The 19,969-nt window shown below is 45.0% G+C and overlaps 1 protein-coding gene across 3 annotated transcripts in view; it reads left to right on the top strand.

Moving 5' to 3' along the window:
* The window catches only part of FGFR3 (fibroblast growth factor receptor 3), a 61,154-nt gene extending 42,491 nt beyond the window's left edge, over positions 1-18,663 (top strand). For 2 of the 3 annotated variants that reach the window (XM_081911725.1, XM_081911723.1), the window contains exons 9-18: positions 2,315-2,502; positions 3,817-3,965; positions 4,079-4,200; positions 7,346-7,456; positions 8,287-8,477; positions 10,344-10,466; positions 12,136-12,206; positions 12,610-12,747; positions 13,787-13,892; positions 15,890-18,663. In XM_081911725.1, coding sequence (XP_081767851.1) covers positions 2,315-2,502; positions 3,817-3,965; positions 4,079-4,200; positions 7,346-7,456; positions 8,287-8,477; positions 10,344-10,466; positions 12,136-12,206; positions 12,610-12,747; positions 13,787-13,892; positions 15,890-16,051 — 1,361 coding nt within the window. In that variant the 3' untranslated portion in view covers positions 16,052-18,663. The remainder of the gene's footprint in view (positions 1-2,314; positions 2,503-3,816; positions 3,966-4,078; positions 4,201-7,345; positions 7,457-8,286; positions 8,478-10,343; positions 10,467-12,135; positions 12,207-12,609; positions 12,748-13,786; positions 13,893-15,889) is intronic. The other variant, XM_081911724.1, reaches the window with a different exon arrangement.
* Positions 18,664-19,969: the final 1,306 nt, after the last annotated feature.

Genomic DNA, 19,969 nt, shown 5'->3' with positions numbered 1-19,969 from the left:
TAGATTGGGTCCATATTTAGTTTTGGAGAACGCCAAGGCCTCCTATGTCATAAATCCTACACAGTACGGCCTATAGCATTGACAGCTAATTTCCCATAATGTTCTTGGTGGAGGCTAACTATTGCTGAACAAAATCTCTCATGCTTCCACTGCACAATCACCAGTCTTTCTAATACCTGTAAGCTTCTGTTGGGTGGGAATGTTGAAGCTCTGTTACGAATTAATGCCACATCATGACAACAATTGAGAACATGTGCTCTGTAAATTAATTTTCATTAAATACCTTTATCTGTGCTAGCTCCATAGAGTTTATTGGGTACCATTTCACCCCAGGAGCAGTATACGATTTCTCCAGTAGAGATTCGGCCGGCACAAACAAATCTGTTGAAGACCTTTCTGTGTAGATAGGCCTGTGTAACTCTACATTATTATTTTTAATCAACCAGTCATTTCAATTATTATTTTTTACTATTTTCATGGTGTTTTAAGTTATATTGCTGTACACCGCCGTATTGTATTGTACGAATTGGCGTTGTATGAATACTTTTATTAGTAAATAATGCTTTATGTCTCTTACCTTGAAAAGCATTTTCTACAAAAACCTATCAGAAACTTTTTATAGACAATTTTATTAAATTCTGGTGATGATGATTACCTCAGAATCGGGCTCAGTATTCAACCCATTTTATTACTGAGTAATGAAACAGGATCCATGACAGCATTCCCCCAACCTGGTTTCCTCCAGATGTTTGGGACTACAGTTCCCATCAGCCCCTGGCAGCACAGCCACACATTAACTCAGTCCCACGAGCAGTAGAGTGCTTTTCAATGTCCCAGGACACAATCCTTTATTTTTGCTTAAACAGACTTGGATAGTCCAATGATCCAGAGCGTATGGGAGTTTTAAGTGTATCAGTAATAGAAGTTTTGTTTGTGTGTTAATAGGGAGGGAGTTGTGGAGAAGGTAGATGCATTTCAATGTGCACTCTGCATATAACAGGCTGAGTTACATATCTTACGGGCCACGTACAAAAACCAGGTATTCCATGGGGTAAACTTTCATTAACAAACGGTGTGAAACAAAGAACAAGGCTAAATGAAAATTGTCTTACACGATCAGCCTATGCTTGGTGTTTAAGACCTAGAAACTCTATAGATTTCCAAGCAAGACTGAAGAAACCGGAGTTTGTTTGAAAAAAAACAGCCAACCAGCCAACTTTAAGCCCTTCTGTTTTACTTATGTATTATTGCAACTGAACCAAATACTAATGCACGACTTACAGTGCCTTTAGGAAACCCAAACTATCTATTCAAGATTCTTCAGGCATACAATATGGCTAACTAAAAATACATATTTCAGGGAAATAATGCATGTAAAACATATTTTCCCCCATGATTTTTTTAAAAAAATCTGTGTGGGGGGGATAGAACAAATTGCTGCAAAACTGACACAGAAATTAAATTGGTTGATCTGTTCACCCCTCTTAACAACGTGACAAACCTTTGTGGCACTTAGATTCAGAACATTCCTTTAAGCACAAAAACATATTTGATTTTGCCACACTTATCTAGTTCCGCTCAATTGTTTTGTGACAACTGATTGGAATAATAATAATAATAATAATAATAATAATAATAATAATAATAATAAATTATTTATATCCCACCCTCCCCAGCCGAAGCTGGGCTCAGAGCGGCTAACAACAATAAAATGATAAAACATTCTAAAATCATTTCATTATAAAATTAATTCCAATCAAACTAATGGCAACCATTGGGCTAGAAGTTCTGTGAGGATTACCCAAGGAGGGAGTCAGGCTGTGCCCTGGCAAAAGGCCTGGTGGAACAGCTCTGTCTTGCAAGCCCTGCAGAAAGATGTCAAGTCCTGCAATGCCCTAGTCTCTTGTGACAGAGCGTTCCACCAGATTGGAGCCACAGCCAAAAAAGCCCTGGCTCTGGTTGAGGCCAGCCTAACCTCTCTGTAGCCTGGGACCTTCAAGATGTTTTTGTTTGAAGACCGTAAGTTCCTCTGTGGGACATACCAGGAGAGGCGGTCCTGTAGGTACGAGGTTCCTAGGCTGTATAGGGCTTGAAGGACAACTCTTTATCTTTTGCGATGTCACAGGCATTCTGTAGAATATTAGGTGTTTGCACATGGCCCCTAAGATACCTACTGTACAACACAAGGCATTGTGCTGGAGAACATACACTTTGCTGGGTGTTTGGGGTGTGTGGTCCAGATTTGCTAGGTATTGTCTGAATTGAATTGCCTGTCTCCCATTCAGATTCCTAACATATCTCTATTACTCTGCAGCGGAAAAGCGAGTTGCCGTGGACGATTCCAGTTCCCTGTATGCAGGCATCCTCAGCTATGGGACTGGCTTTGTTCTTTTCATCTTGGTGGCCGTGGTGGTGGTTATCTATAGAATTAAAAGGCCCTCCAAAAAACCGATTAGCACCACTACTGTTCAGAAAGTCTCAAAGTTCCCACTCAAGAGACAGGTAACAGAAAGTAGATACAAGGTTCCTATTCCTTCCTTATATCTTTCCTTCCCCTTTGCAATCTTCTGTCTAGATCAGAAATTGCCCTGGGTGATTTATGTCTCTGGAAGCTGTAAGTGAGATCTTTGAACGCTGTTAGCAGAAAATGGTTTCATCCACCTATTTTATCTTTGTTTTCATGATTTAAAAACAAAACAAGTGTATAAAATATGGCCTGAAAATCTGGTGGTGATTTAAAATGTTCTGGTTTATAGATCCTGGTTTTCTTTATCTGGTTCTGCTAAGGTCTGACATTTATATAGTGTGTTAAACAGACCTGCTGGCCGAGAAAAAGGCGTAGACCTTTCATGTTGGCATAGTTCTGTGCTAGCAAGAGAAACTGGAGGCACAGGGAAGGTCAAGTACCAGTGGTGCAGGACTCACCTGGTAGGGAAGATTTCTCCTTTGTTTCAGTCATTGCTGCATTAGCTGAGTCAAAAGTGGTGACTTCTCTAACAATGAAGTCTTGGGGAAGCGGAAGTGTGGAGTCTCACTCTTGGGCTATGTGTTTTTCTTATACACTGGAAATGTTTTCTCAGGTGGGGAGATCTTTGATGGGAAGCATCTAGCAGAGGTAGATGGCTTGAGGAGCAGACCGAGGTTCTGGCAGGCTGATAATGTCCAAGAGTTAGCAGATTCACTCCAGTTAGATGAGACAAATTATGTTGCGTGTCTGCATGTTGCAGCTATTTCCCCTGTCAGATAGCTAACACCGTTGCGGAATTTGGGAGCTGTGCTGATTTAAAACAAAGTATGAGGGACGCGGGTGGCGCTGTGGGTTAAACCACAGAGCCTAGGACTTGCCGATCAGAAGGTTGGCAGTTCGAATCCCCACGACGGGGTGAGCTCCCGTTCCTCAGTCCCTGCTCCTGCCAACCTAGCAGTTCGAAAGCACGTCAAAGTGCAAGTAGATAAATAGGTACCACTCCGGCAGAGAGGTAAACGGCGTTTCCGTGTGCTGCTCTGGTTCGCCAGAAGGGGCTTAGTCATGCTGGCCAGCTGTACGCCGGCTCCCTCGGCCAGTAAAGCGAGATGAGCGCCGCAACCCCAGAGTCGGTCACGACCGGACCTAATGGTCAGGGGTCCCTTTACCTTTACCTTTTTATGAGCTTGACATTTGCATATTAAGAGAGGAAGAACCGTGTGTCCATATTGCAGATTATTGAATGAAGCAAAGACTCTTCAGCTAATGCCCTTTTGCTATTCTCTTTCTATGACCTTATATGCTTGCTAATAGAAGCTGTTGGCAATAACACCTCATTTGCTGTATTCAAGCAGGTATCTTTGGAGTCCAACTCCTCCATGAATTCTAATACTCCTCTAGTCAGGATCACCCGCCTTTCCTCCAGTGATGGACCAATGCTGGCAAACGTCTCAGAGCTTGAGCTGCCTGCTGACCCGAAGTGGGAACTGGCAAGATCTCGGTGAGGAAAATGTAGTTTTGAGCTGGTTGACTCTTTGCTGCTCTTATTTAGGTCTTTAATATACCACCTTTCATGCAGCATCTCAAGTTACATGCTTGTGTGTTTTGCTTCAGCCTGACTCTAGGAAAGCCATTGGGCGAAGGCTGCTTTGGTCAAGTAGTAATGGCAGAAGCAATGGGGATCGATAAAGAGAAACCGAACAAGCCTATCACTGTCGCTGTCAAGATGCTGAAAGGTACTGAGAACAGAGAATGGCAAGAACTAGATGCCCACGTGCCCCTGCTCTCCATATTTTTCCTGATTTTCAGCCCTCCCCTGGGTTCCTCCGCATTGGTTTCTCCCAGGTTTCCCGCCCATAGCTGTCAACTGTCCCTTATTTGGCAGGAAACTCCCTTATCCCAGCACCGTGTCCCGCTGCTGTCCCTTATTGATGATGTCCCTTAAATTTCCCGGGTTTCAAAGGAAGCAGCTCCTCTCCCTCCCTCCCTCCCTCCCTGCCGGCCAGGGAGGAGGGAGGCTCCAACTGTGTTGCTTGGCTGCGTTGCTCACCCAATAAGGAGTCTAAGAATGTCTGGGGGGTGTAGCTTGCATGCCTTGTGCCGATCAAATCGCCCGCGTTGCCTGAGGACTCGCCTTTGCTCAGCGCTTCCCAGCGGAGAGGTGATGGTGGTTTTCCTTGCTGCATCCCCTTTGCCGGGTTGCTGCGCTTTGGGAACCACCACTTGAAGCTTCATTTGGCTGCTGGCTGGGCTTTCTGCCTTTGGCTCGGAGGGGCTCAGAAGTTGAACATACCTGTGCCCAGAAAATCCCTTATTTTGGCTGCTGATCCTTTATTTTCGAGGCTGCTGTTCCCTTATTTTCAAATCTGTAAGTTGACAGCTATGTTTCCCGCCTGTTGTGCCAGCTCTCAGACTTCCGGGGCCCTGCTTAGCTTGTCCACCCCCTTGCCAAGCTGTCCTAGCTCTTTATAACCTTATGTCAGGCTACACCTTCTGCAACGCTTCCTCTAGTTTCACCTCACAAGTGGTCTTAAAAGAAAAGAAGCCTTTATGGCTGCTTCTTGCCCCGTTTGTTTATGTCTGTATTTATCTTCAAGCTGCTGAAAGGAAGGAAACAAGATAGAGAGGAGATAGTAAGCAGTGTATGCATAGCTGTCAATTTACAGATTTGAAAATAAGGGACCAGCAGCCTCGAAAATAAGGGATCAGCAGCCAAAATAAGGGATAAGTGTTTATTTAAGATAAGCAGCTATCTTCTTTTTAAAACACATCTGAAGGCAGCCCTGTTTAGGGAAGTTTTTAATATTTAATGCTGTGTTGTTTTTAACACTTGATTGGGAACCGCCCAGATTGGCTGGGGAAACTCAGCCAGATGGGCGGGGTATAAATAATAATTTATTATTATTATACATAAATCCGGCACTCATGGAGCCATGCTGCTTTGGCTGCCACTGACTGTGTTTTGCAGGGGGTTGGACTACATCAGTGTTTCCCAACCTTGGGTCTCCAGCTGCTGTTGGACTACAATTCCCATCATCCCTGACCATTGGTCTTGCTAGCAAGGGATGATGGGAGTTGTAGTCGAAAAACAGCTGGAGACCCAAGGTTGGGAAACACTGGACTACATGATCCTCAGGGTCTACAACTCCGACCAAAGAAGATTGGCAGACAAAACTGATGAACGACGTCCAGATGGCAAAGCTTACAGGCAGAATTAGAAACCAGGCAGAGAACCTCTTTAATAAAGAATGGAGAAAGTTTATAATTTATTTGGAAAGCTATTGTAAAGAGTTACATACATTGGTAGGATTGACAGAAAACTATGGATGGACAAATGATTTATAAAAATGGAGTTAGGAAAGGGATGCAGAGGGGAAAATCACTACATTAAGATGCTGCTCTGGTTGGAGGGTATGCTAAGCAGCACGTCGTGGTGGAAGTCTCGCAAGAGAGGGGCCGCCTGCCCCCCCCCGCCCGCTGCCACCCGTCTCCTCACGACGCGCCCGAGGGGGAAAAGGGAGATGGAGACGCGGCAGCTCGTGCACGCTCTCTCTCTCGCAGTGGAGGACCCCGATTCGCTGCTTCCCTCCGGAGCCAGGCGAGCATGAAACCTGGGAAATTTAAGGGACATCATCAATAGGGGACAGCAGCAGGACACGGTGCTAGGATTAGGGAGTTTCCCGCCAAATAAGGGACGGTTGACAGCTATGAGTGTATGGGGTGCAGGAATAATTTAATTCATATTGGTGGCTCTCCTCATCCTTCAACCAGAAGTCTTATATTAACATTATTAATATTATTTCTGTTGTGACAGTTTTGAAACGTTGTCAGTGTTTAAGCAGAAGAGCAGCTCTACGTGGCTGTGTTCATCCCGCTCCTAATCCTGCTTAAGCACGTCACTGAAAAGTGAGGTTCCCTCACCACTCCCATCTTTGTAAATGAAGGGATATACGTTTTATATAAAATCGTATACATTTGGCATAATCAAAATAATTTTATTTAATTATTGGAAGGCCTTACCAGGCACCTGAGCCCACTGTATGGTGTAATCCAGAGTTCCCCAAACTTGGGACTCCATCTGTTTTTGAACTACAATCCCCATCATCCCTAGCTGGCAGGACCAGATCTGGAAGCATCCTTTATTGTACCAAGTTGGTGTTCCCTGGCTTGGATGAGAGGCACCTCATGGGGACAGAGGTTACTGATCATATGTGCAGCCAGTTCCGGTGCAAAGCAGCAAACGAAGAACTTGGGGTGTTCTTGAAGTACTGTATTTTTTGCTCTCTAGGATGCACCAGATGATAAGACACACCTAGTTTTGGGGGGAGGAAAACAAGAAAAAATATTTTGAATCCCAGAAGCCAGAACAGCAACAGGGATCTGGCTTCTGGGATACCGTGTGGCTGTTCTGGCTTCTGGGATAACCGCACCAAGCCTCTTCAGGGCAGCGGGATGAAGGCTCCCCCTGCCCAAAGAGGCAGAAGCCACGGCAGGCGCATGGCTGAAGGGGCGCTGCGCAGTTCTCCCTCTCTGTGCAGTGCCTCTCCTGTCAAGGAGAGGCGCTGTGCAAAGAGGGAGAACTGCGCAGCGCCCCTTCAGCGAAGCAGGAGGAGGAAAGAAGGGGCTCCGATCCTCCTCCCGATTCGCTGAACGGGCGTTGCGCAGCTCTACCTCTCTGCGCAGCGCCATTCACTCCATAAGATGCACTCATATTTCCCCTTACTTTATAGGAGGAAAAAGGTGCGTCCTATGGAGCGAAAAATACGGTATATGCGCCAAAGTATGAGTAGACATGGGCTGTATGGCACTGAGTGAATTCCATCCATGGCACATAATAAAACACTGTTTTTCCTGATTCTTTCTTTTCCCTTTCCTGTATAGATGATGCCACGGACAAAGATCTTTCTGACTTAGTCTCAGAAATGGAAATGATGAAGATGATTGGGAAGCACAAGAACATCATTAATCTCTTGGGCGCCTGCACACAGGATGGTATGTTCCCAGGGCTCATGGTTGTGGCGGTTGATGAAGGTAGTCATATTATACATACCTAGGACTTGCCGATCAGAAGGTTCGAATCCCTGTGATGGGGTGAGCTCCCGTTGCTCGGTCCCTGCTCCTGCCAACCTAGCAGTTCAAAAGCACGTCCAAGTGCAAGTAGATAAATAGGTACCACTCCGGCGGGAAGGTAAACAGCGTTTCCGTGCGCTGCTGTGGTTCGCCAGAAGGTGTTTTGTCATGCTGGCCACATGACCAGCTGTACGCAGGCTCCCTCGGCCAATAAAGCGAGATGAGCACCACAACCCCAGAGTCGGCCACGACTGGACCTAATGGTCAGGGGTCCCTTTACCTTTACCTTAAAGTCTTCCGTTCTGGAAGAGACGTGCCAGATTACCACAGTCTAAACGGGCTTCTGTTTAAATGAGTTTCATGGATGCTTTGAGTCCTCTGCTGTAGACAAGGAGCAGGGGTTTTTTTCTGGCTGCCAGGTTCCCATCCCTTGGTGGACCAAATTTGGTAGGTGGGCAGGACCTATCAAACTATACAGAGCTTCTGGCATATTTGAAAGGCCCCAGAGTTTCCGACCACCTCCACACTGTCACCCTCTACTTTGGCACCGTTGTTGCTGGGTTTTGTGTGTGTTTGTCTCATCTGCTGGTGGTGGAGCACTCTTCTTCTGAAGACATGCCTGCCTTCTAGACTCAGAGGGCGAGGAACAAGCCTGGAAACATACAGAAATATCTTCTTGCCACTCATCAGAACGGTAGCTTGTCAGTAGGAAAGAGTTCATTTTGGATAAAAATATATTGTTTTTACTCCAGGTCCTCTCTATGTCCTGGTGGAATATGCATCAAAGGGGAACTTGCGAGAATACCTTAGAGCCCGCCGGCCACCTGGCATGGATTACTCTTTCGATACCTGCAAGCTGCCTGAGGAACAGTTAACGTTTAAAGACTTAGTCTCCAGCGCCTACCAGGTGGCACGAGGGATGGAGTACCTGGCATCTCAGAAAGTAAGTAGCATGCAGCTTTATAAGAAACTAGGGGTTGTCCCCTTGTTTGCCAACTCCACCCAGCTCTCCATCTCCCTAGACCTTGTGGAGCAAAAAATCCCAACACGAATCCCTTGGACCAGGTGCAAGGAATAATAATAATAATAATAATAATTTATTATTTATTCCCCAGCCACTCTGGGCGGCTTCCAACAAAATATTAAAATACAATTGTCCATCAAACGTTAAAAGCCTCCCTGAACAGGGCTGCCTTCAGATGTCTTCTAAAAGACTGGTAGTTGTTTTTCTCTTTGACATCTGGTGGGAGGGCGTTCCACAGGGCGGGTGCCCCACTACTGAGAAGGCCCTCTGCCTGGTTCCCTGTATCTTGGCTTCTCGCAGCAAGGGAACCGCCAGAAGGCCCTCGGCACTGGACCTCAGTGTCCGGGCAGAATGATGGGGGTGGAGACGCTCCTTCAGGTATACAGGACCAAAGTCGTCTAGGGCTTTAAAGGTCACCACCAACACTTTGAATTGTGCTTGGAAATGTACTGGGAGCCAATGTACATCTTTCAAGACCAGTGTTATGTGGTCTCGGCGACTGCTGCCAGTCACCAGCCTAGCTGCCGCATTCTGGATTAGTTGTAGTTTCCTGGTCACCTTCAAAGGTAGCCCCACATAGAGCACATTGCAGTAGTCCAAGCGAGAGATAACTAGAGCATGCACCACTCTGGCGAGACAGTCCACGGGCAGGTAGGGTCTCAGCCTGCGTACCAGATGGAGCTGATAAACAGCTGCCCTGGACACAGAATTGACCTGCACCTCCATGGACAGCTGCAAGGGGCACAGTTACCCCATTCAGGACCACGGTGTCCTCCACTCCTGCCCGCCTCCTGTCCCCCCAAAACAGTACTTCTGTCTTGTCAGGATTCAACCTCAATCTGTTAGCTGCCATCCATCCTCCAACCACCTCCGGACACTCACACAGGACCTTCACCGCCTTCACTTGTTCTGATTTGAAAGAGAGGTAGAGCTGGGTATCATCCACATACTGATGGACACCCAGCCCAAACCCCCTGATGATCTCTCCCAGCGGCTGCATGTAGATGTTGAAAAGCATGGGGGAGAGGGCAGAACCCTGAGGCACCCAAAAGTGAGAGCCATGGGGTCTGAACACTCATACCCCCACCACCACTTTCTGAACACGGCCCAGGAACCCTTTTGACTCTCTCCTCATAGGTCAACATTAACAGGTGGGTGGGTGGGGCAATCCCATAGCAGTCAACCGTCCCTTATTTGGCGGGAAAGTCCCTTATCCCAGCGGCGTTTCCCGCTGCTGTCCCTTTTTGATGATGTCCCTTAAATTTCCCGGGTTTCAAAGGAAACAGCTCCTCTCCCTCCCTCCCTGCCAGCCAGGGAGGAGGGAGGCTCCAACTGTGTTGCTTGGCTGCGTTGCTCACCCAATAAGGAATCTAAGAACGACTGGGGGGTGGAGCTTGCAGGCCTTGTGCCAATCAAATCGGCCGCGTTGCCTGGAGTCTCGCCTTTGCTCAGCGCTTCCCAGCAGAGTGGTGACAGTGGTTTTCCTTGCTGCATCCCCTTTGCCGGGTTGCTGCGCTGTGGGAACCACCGCTTGAGGCTTTGTTTGGCTGCTGGCTGGGCTTTCTGCCTTTGGCTCGGAGGGGCTCAGAAGTTGAACCTACCTGTGCTTGGAAACTCCCTTATTTTAGCTGCTGATCCCTTATTTTCGAGGTTGCTGGTCCCTTATTTTCAAATCTGTAAGTTGACAGCTAAGGAAAATCCACATGTCAGTAATGTGGTGTTATTGTGACCTCACATCTTCATTAATGCACGTTTCTTGGGTCCCCCCCCCCCATTCTTTTTCAGTGTATCCATAGGGACTTGGCAGCTAGAAATGTTTTGGTCACAGAAGACAATGTGATGAAGATAGCTGACTTTGGCCTTGCCAGAGATGTTCACAACATTGATTATTACAAGAAGACAACCAATGTGAGTGAAAAGCTCTCAGACATGAAGCTATTCTGGCTACTTAAAGAGCTGGACATCTTGTGGGCATTAAATAGCTTTGCTTTGCATTCTCTTTTAGCAATTCAGGTGAAAGTGAGGCCCTGGGTTTTACTTGAATGTTCACTGTTTTCTGTTTTGTAAGTCAATAACTCAGTTGGTTTCTGAGAGAGAAATTAATACAACTTGTTACACACATTCTGGACACCTTTCAGTTTCAAGTCCACATACAAAACCCAATCTAATTTTGTTCAGTGTTTTGAACAGGATAGGCTAGAAATAACACATTTATTCTTAAACTAACATTAAAAACTATCCCAACTTTCAGAAAAACATTTCTGACAAAAGCTGAGAATTCATATATATATATACTACAAACAGAAAAGGGATCTAACAAAGGAATTATTCAAAAGTCAAACTTCTTCAGCCATGTGATTTATTCATTTTAACTGAGAAATATTTGCAGTCTCGGCTGCATCTGGCAATATGTATAGCTGTACTGGGCAAATACGCAGTCCTTTTTTCTGGGCGTACTCAAGGTTGCACAGTACTGGTACCTTGTTTTCAAATGTTAAAAGTGTGGCACAATTGGAATGAATTTCAGGAACCAAAATGCTTTTTTCAGTGCAGCCTGAGCAGGAGCAGTGGATGAGATTATAGTTGATTTTTGTAGCTTGTCTTCACTTACCCCACCCTGCTCACAGTTGTGAAGAATATTCCTACACTATGAATGGTCTGTGTCACCATTAAGAAAAAGAGGTAGGAATAGGTCAATATATATGTGGACTGTCCCTGGACCAAGTGACTTTTCTTCAAGTTCTCGAAGTTCTTAACGTAGCTCAAGGTAGTAATCTGAAATGGCCGGACATTTAATTGAGAATCAATCACAGTCAGCCCATCATTTGAAAAATAAGACTTTAGAGTCGTCTTACCTTAAAATGGCAACTAGGCATTCTGTTTTCGAGACTGTAATCTTGGTTTTAGGAGGCATTTGGTGCCTAGCTTATATATCTGCGTTCCTAACACTGCACTGTACTCAAATACAGTCATATCTTGGAAGCCAAACACCTTGGTTCCTGAACAAATCGGCTCCCAAACGATCGAAACCCGGAAGAGTGTTCCAGTTTTTGAATGATTTTCGGAAGCTGAATGTCCGGTGCAGAAGCCGCGTTTTGGTTTTCAAAGGGTTCTGGGAGTCAAACGGACTCCCGGAACGCATTCTGTTTGAAAACCAAGGTACCATTGCACCATCTCATACTGTGTTGTGTTTGTGGCTGCGAAGCTTTTGCCTCTACACTGCCTGTGGCAGGGAGGAGGGAAAGAGTGTGGTCGGAGGGTTAGAGAGAAGGGCGGCAGAGACAGCGTAGTGGCTAAAGCCTTCTCCCATGACCCCTTGAGGTGAGGGATGTCGTATGACTTCAGGGCACTAAACACCTTGCACTGAAGGATACAATTAGTATGAAGAGAAAGTAATTGTGGACTGTGGGGGGGGGGGGTCAAATAGCTTGATCAGTTCACCCATGTTCATTATTTGTTTGGCCTGGTCACTAAGGAAAATGTTTCAGACTGGATTATAGTTGAATGTTCAGTTGGTGCCAGAATGGCTGGGTGAAATTGCTGATGGATCTTTCCTTTTCATCTCCCTAAATTACAGGGTCGACTGCCTGTGAAATGGATGGCTCCAGAAGCATTGTTTGACCGTGTGTATACGCACCAGAGTGATGTGTAAGCATTGCCCGCGATTTTAAACAGCGAAAGCAGAAAAAGCGAAACACAAAAGTCATGGGAACAATTGTAACGCCAAGCTGAGACGGGATCTTGTCAATATGTGCATGAATAATTTTGAATTCACCGATGTAGTGGAAAACTTAACAAAGAGTAATAGACAGGCTGTCAGCTACCTGATTAAATGCTCATCTTAATTTCAGACTAGGTGTCTGGGATTTCTATTGAGCTGCCTCAACAGAGATCTGCAAGTGCCTAGTAAAAAAAAATAATGGCTCAGGCAATTAGTCATTCTATTGATGACTTGTTAGCTGTTCATGGCTGCCCAGAAACAAAAGAGAAGCCCCCGCCTTCATCTCCTTTCCCAAAAGTCTCATTGAATTCTAAAACCTTTGGTTCCCAGATGGTCCTTCGGAGTGCTGCTATGGGAGATCTTCACTTTGGGTGGGTCCCCGTACCCAGGAATTCCAGTTGAGGAACTCTTCAAACTCCTGAAGGAAGGCCATCGCATGGATAAGCCAGCAAACTGCACCCACGAGTTGTAAGTTGTCAGTCTGGAAACAACTTCCATTTTTGTAAGACGTGTTTCTGAGTCTGAGGAGAAGGGGGTGTCTTTAATTCAACTGCTTCAGTCCCACATTCTCTCTCTTTGTGTGTGTGTCTCTTGGTGCCATCTCTACCAAACGCTGTTCATCAATCCCTGCTATGAAGGGCCTTCCTCCTGCTTTCATGTGCACACACACACACAGTAAAGGTTTCTTGATGTTTTGATAGCCACGTAAGGCTATTGCTATGCCATGATTGAGAGTTGGGCTAGACTCAAAAGTAGGGTGAAGTCAACCAACCAACCATAGAAACTGCAGCTGATGCCTTCAATAAAATACTATAAGGCAGACTTACTCGCAACTGCAGTTTCTATAGTTGGCTGGTTGTCTTGACTCCATTTTGAGTCCAGCCCAACTCTCAGTCATGGCATAGTGAGCAACACAAACCTATTTTCCACCAGGCTTAGTTGGATTTTGAATGCTGCTTTGCGCATGGAATGATTGTGAGCCGTGAGAACAAACCAAAGCACACAATAGAAATGAAAAAAGTGGGGAGGGAGGAGGAAAGAAAACATTGGTGCAGCTACTCCTTCTCCAATCAGTGGAAGGGACCAGGCTGGTCTCCTTCTTGACAGGACGATCTTCCCGGGGGAAAGGCTCTCTCAGGGGCTCTTGGACTCTGGCCACGGTGTGCCTCCCTTCAGCTTCACAGTGATGAGTAGCAATGAGTGATTGAAACTCTTTTATTTCCTTTCATTTTAAGCCGACCACTCTTTGGTGAATCATTAGAAAGTCTGGCCATGTGTGTGCACATTCATCCATAAAAACAAGGAACCGTTCCAGTCCTTTTGTCCGTTTTATATCTCTCGCTGCTGTTTCGTAGGATAGTGTTAGGCTCCAGCTTCGGTTTCACGGCCTTCCATTTCTTTTTGAGTGTAAGATTTTGGAATCCCATCTGAAGCAAGCGCAACCCCAGCCACTGGCGAAAGCCCATGTCCTGCCTAAACATTTGCCCTATATTCTCCCTTTCCCCAGGTACATGATTATGAGGGAGTGCTGGCATGCTGTACCTTCCCAGCGACCAACCTTTAAGCAGCTAGTTGAAGACCTGGATAGAGTCCTGATCGTGACCTCAACTGATGTGAGTATTGCCTTACTTTCTGGCACGCTGGGGCTAATTTGCACCTGCCTCTCAAAGTTTAGATGCTTTATTCAAACATACACGAGTCTTAAAGAAATAAAACCTGGATGTACATTTCCAAAATATAAGATAAAAAATAAAATAAAATAAAATAAAATAAAATAAAATAAAATAAATAAAAAATAAAATAAAACCTACATACAGCAACAGTGTTTTGGGTAGTGTAGGCTCCTATTATGTAAGTCATGGGTCCCGCCTGCTAGCCTGCTCCCTAAAATATCACTGGTTTGCTCATTTCTATATATTGGGTGCCTATTCTGCATAGACTGGTTGCTTGGCAACATGTGCAAATGGCTTTAGATACCTATTAGGTCCATATGTTACCATATAGCATATATTCAGCACACAAAAAGAGACAATTTGTTGTTGACAAAGGACAGCTGGACCTATAAAGGGCCCCATTACCTTCAGTAGCTTAGGGCCTCATCAATCCTAAATCTGGCCCTGCCGGCAGCAAACACTGCTCCCTTCTGCTTTGCCCCTGCCCCATCTCAGTAAACTGCAATGGCATGTGGCACTGTGGGAAATGAGGTCAGCAATGCAACCACTACCAGTGCTTGGGATCATAGAAGAAGAAGAAGAAGAAGAAGAAGAAGAAGAAGAAGAAGAAGAAGAAGAAGAAGAAGAAGAAGAAAAAGAAGGAGGAGGAGGAGGGTTTGGATTTGATATCCCGCCTTTCACTCCCCTTCAGGAGTCTCAAAGCGGCTAACATTCTCCTTTCCCTTCCTCCCCCACAACAAACACTCTGTGAGGTGAGTGGGGCTGAGAGACTTCAGAGAAGTGTGACTGGCCCAAGGTCACCCAGCAGCTGCATGTGGAGGAGCGGAGACGCGAACCCGGTTCCCCAGATTACAAGACTACCGCTCTTAACCACTACACCACACTGGCTCCCAGTAGCCCTCACCACAGATCTTCATGGGCAGAGACCAGGGTATTTTGCAACCAAGATGTGGAACTCCCAGTTCTAAAATAATAATAATAATAATAACAATAATAATAATAATAATAATTTGTTATTTATACCCCGCCCATCTGGCTGGGCTTCCCCAGCCACTCTGGGCGGCTTCCAACAAAATATTAAAAAACTGTAATACATCAAACATTAAAAGCTTCCCTAAACAGGGCTGCCTCCAGATGTCTTCTAAAAGTCTGGTAGTTGTTGTTCTCTTTGACATCTGGTGGGAGGGCGTTCCACAGGGCGGGTGCCACTATCGAGAAGACCCTCTGCCTGGTTCCCTGTAACTTGGCTTCTCGCAGTGAGGGAACCTCCAGAAGGCCCTCGGTTCTGGACCTCAGTGTCCAGGTAGAACGATGGGGGTGGAGACGCTCCTTCAGGTCTACTGGACCGAGGCTGTTTAGGGTTTGAAAGGTCATCACCAACAGTTTAAATTGTGCTTGGAAATGTACTGGGAGCCAATATACATCTTTCAAGACTGGTGTTATGTGGTCTCAGCAGCCACTCCCAGTCACCAGTCTAGCTGCCGCATTCTGAATTAGTTGTAGTTTCCGGGTCACCTTCAAAGGTAGCCCCACGTAGAGCGCATTGCAGTAGTCCAAGCAAGAGGTAACCAGAGCATGCACCACTCTAGCGAGACAGTCCGCGGGCAGGTAGGGTCTCAGCCTGCGTACCAGATGGAGCTGGTAAACAGCTGCCCTGGACACAGATTTGACCTGTGCCTCCATGGACAGCTGTGAGTCCAAAACGACTCCCAGGCTGCGCACCTGGTCCTTCAGAGGCACAGTTACCCCATTCTGGACCAGGGAATCCTCCACACCTACCCACCTCCTGTCCCCCCAAAACAGTACTTCTGTCTTGTCAGGATTCAACCTCAATCTGTTAGCCGCCATCTTAACCTAACCTAAGGCATGAGGTATCGCTACAAAAGAGTGACCAATTTCTCCCTCTCTTATTATCCGTGCCATTGTTCTTCTTGCAGGAGTACATTGACCTGTCGGTGCCTTTTGAGCAATACTCGCCTGCCGACCAGGATACCCAGAGTGCCTGCTCTTCAGGAGACGACTCTGTATTTGCACACGACCTTCTCTCCGATGAGCCCTGTCTTCCCAAACAGCAAGGAAACGGCATCGTCAGGACATGATGGCAGACAGCCGCAAGGAAGAGACTCGTGAATGTACGTTTTGGGGGAAGGCCCGGGAGAAAAACCTGAGGGAGGATTTCATTGCTCTGCTCCGTGGCGCAGAAGATTTGTCTTGCCGCGAAGCCGTACAAATTCCCCCCGTTTTGGTATTTGAAAAAAGGAACCAGCGCCAGCACTGTTTGGTCTGAAGGAACGAATTTTGGGCAGGTTAGCAGCATCCAGGCAGACAATGCCTTACCTAGAGGGTGCCGAACCCGCAGCCTCCAATCAGATTTCCACTGTGATTTTTCTGTGCCTACAGTACCAGGGTGGGAAGTGGGGTTTTCCCCCCCATCTTTTAAAGAGAAAAGCATGTAAAGAATGTAGGAATGTCTTTTCAGAATGCAATCATCACATTAATCTTTTGGGTGGAGCTCAAAAGCCCCATTGCCTGCAGGGATTCATGCATTTATGTAAATATCTTTTGGAATATATAGATATATATTCACCATCCGCTTTGGAGGAATTTGAAAGCCATTCTGAAGAGTTCGTCGCTCTTAAAAAGTATTTGTCCACTTAAAAAGTTGCCTTGGATTGGCCACGGTGAAGAATTAGCTGTCTCTTGCACTAACGTCAGGAACAGATTAAAATAATATATTGCAGGCAGGAAAGAACTTGACTGGAGGTGTTGCAAGGTGTAATTTTGAAAAAGGGGGGGTGTCACTTTTTGTGTATGTGTGCATTGTGGTTAACTTGTTCTATATTTTCCCAGCGGGTTGCTTATATACTGTAAGCAGTGTTGGACCCAAATCTTGCTACGTGCTCTATTTATTTTCCGACTTTCCAGTGTGTTTAGAAATTCTACAGTGGGGCGTAAAATTTCTCACAACGAATTCCCACAACCTTTCCCCCCAAAGGTTCTTTTCCTCTACCAGCAGATACTTGGAAAACGTAATTACGGGTACCTGTAAACAAAGCTCCTTTTAACGTATCACAAAAAGTTCCTATTCGCTAGCGTTGTTTTTATGTGTGTGTGTTGAAACCATTAATGCAACCGCTAGCCAGACGGAAAAAAACCTTTCTATCTAGAACATACTGATTTAAGAGGGTGGTGTTTTGTTTTTTTATCTCGTCTGCTTTCTTGTGTTTTAAAAAATATATATTTTAACATCATGTATATTTGTAAAATTATTTATAGATATTAACATATTCTGTTCCTCAGTTTAAATTGTTTAGTGTTAATGTATACATTAATTTTTTCACAAAATCTGAGGTTTTAACTTATTGAAAGTATGGGAAGATAAATTAATCAATATTTTTCTTCTGAGTTTGTGGGATATATTAAAAGAATGTATAGTTGTACAGTCGTATAACAAATCACTGTTAATACTAGATTTTTCTTTTCAAATAAAACAAACAAGTTTTCCCTAGGTTGCAGTAAGTATATATGCATTCTGTAATACATTAGTGTTAAATCCAAACAGATGGCAGCAGAGATTATTTTTACTTCTGTGTAAGAACCAAGAAATCTTTCATCGCTTTTACCACTGTGCATTAAGGGAGGGGGTGGGAGTGAGTGCATTTTTTATATTTTTGAATGAAGGTGTTCTTTGTGGTGGGCTTGATGACAGGTATGCAGCAAAGCTGAAAGTTGACTGCAAATGATGTGTGTGTTTCAGGGTTTTCCCCCCCTCTTACCAGTCCCATTTATATTTTCCTGCTGGAGAAATGGGGATAAAATAATATTTAAATTATAAGTAGGGAAAGTTTGATTGTAGTCTTTGAGCCTAACATTTTGTTTGGAAGGGGGAAAATGGCAATAGCGCCCAGTTTTGTACATTGAAAAACTATGTGTGCTAGACGACTCTGTCAAAGCACTTTCGATAACCAGGAGACATACAAAATGGAATAAGACCAATAGAATTGTAAATGCTAGGACCTTTTAACTCTTCCCACCACAGAGAAAGATGTCTATAGTGATCCTGAGAGGTTTCTCTCTTCCATCTCCAGATCGTAAATTTCACTGAAGTAACAAGATAGTCCCCATTCCAGTTTGGTACTAATTCTATAGTAAGGATTTTATCAAAATAGCTAATTTATAGTGAAGTTTCAAAGAGGTTTTTTTAAAATATATATATATATAGATTTATATAGATAACTACTTTTTGCAATAAAGAATTATTGTATTTTCCTACAGTGTATGCTAGTTTTGTACATTCCAAGAATCTGAAAAGTTGCTGTTCAATCCAGAACAATGTACAAATGTGTGCCTGAGTTCATTTAGATATGATAAATATATAAGCGTTATATATAAATATATATAATTTATTGAGTTTTTACAAAGATGTATTGTTGTAAACTTGCCCAGTCTTTTAACATTCAGCTCTTATGCAATTTTATAGCCAGGATTTTAAAAGCTTAAACTTTTCTTTAAATCTTTTTTATGATTGCTATTATTCCTGCTGATTTCACAAGCTATACGTTTACATGATTTGATATTTTGAGGAAAAGCTTCTTTATCTTCTAGTTTCTGTATTATTACGTTTGCTTGGCAGCTGCGGCTGTTAAAAGATGTGAAACAAACCAACACCGCTTTGCCTGGCCTCAAAATAAAAAAGGAAAGTTGAATGTAATTTCGCCTCTCATTTTATTTCTCTAAAGAGTCTTTTCAAGAGCAAACCTTCGCTTTCGCATAGTTTTTCATGTATCCAGTGGCGTGGAAAGGTCAGGTGGTACCCGGTGGAGGAAATTTCTTGTCACCCCCCACATTGAAATTGTTAAAAGAAGGAAAAATAAGATACTTACAATTGCAAGGTTTATTTACTTAACATTGTGAGCATAAGCACTTAAAATCTTTTTTTTCACGATGGGAATTTCTTGTGGATGATTTTTTTTTACTTAATTTCACCATTTTGCAGCCTACTGCTGATGTGAGCTACAGGCAGCTGAGGTGCTGTGTGAGTACAACTGCAAAAAACAAACACCAGTGTGGATATGCCCCCACTCTTAAAAGAGCTGACCTAGAATACAAGAGGAGCCAGTGGCGGAGGAAGGGGGGTGGGCCGCCCCGAGTGTCATCATTGAGGGGGGGTAACAAAATGACAAAAATATGAGGGTTGTGTTTTTTTAAAATGGGCTCACAAAACTTTGGAGTTCAGTCAACAAACGTTACAAAATGCGGCTGGCACTGGGCCATAGCTGTCAACTTACAGATTTGAAAATAAGGGATCAACAGCCAAAATAAGGGATTTTGCTTCGCTTATACAGAAATCCCGCACTGATGGAGCCATGCTGCTTTGGCTGCGACTGACTGTGTTTTGCAGGGGGTTGGACTAAGGGTCTACAACTCCCACCAAAGAGGGGCAGACAGAACTGATGAACGACGTCCAGATGGCAAAGCTTACAGGCAGAATTAGAAACCAGGAAGAGGACCTCCTTAATAAAGAATGGGGAAAGTTTATAATTTAGTTGAAAAGCTATTGTAAAGAGTTACATACATTGGTAGGATTGACAGAAAACTTGTAGTAAAAAATTGAACTATGGATGGACAAATGATTTATAAAAATGGAGTTATGAAAGGGATGCAGAGGGGGAAATCACTACATTAAGATGCTGCACTGGTTGGAGGGGATGCTAAGCAACACGTCGGGGCTGCCGTCGTCCTGGCGCGAGGAGTTCCATTGGCCTTCTCCGCCCAAGAGAGAGGGAGAGAGACTCTCGCCCACGCCGCCCGCGAGCCCGGCATGAAGCGGTTGTGGCACTGCCGTGGCCGCTGAAGTGCCGCCCTTCTGCGTCCCTCCCCATCCCTTCCTCTTCCTCCTCCCTCAGGCCGCCTCCTCAGCCGCCTCCGGCTTCCCCTGGCAGCGCGGCAGAAGTCTCGCAAGAGAGAGGCTGCCTGCCTGCCCGCCGCCACCCGTCTCCTCACGATGCACCCCTGAG

This window comes from Podarcis melisellensis (assembly GCF_964234715.1).
Source record: "Podarcis melisellensis genome assembly, chromosome: 5".
NCBI lineage: Eukaryota > Metazoa > Chordata > Lepidosauria > Squamata > Lacertidae > Podarcis > Podarcis melisellensis.
The sequence above is the reverse complement of the archived record's forward strand: the minus strand, read 5'-3'. Positions and strand labels throughout refer to the sequence as shown.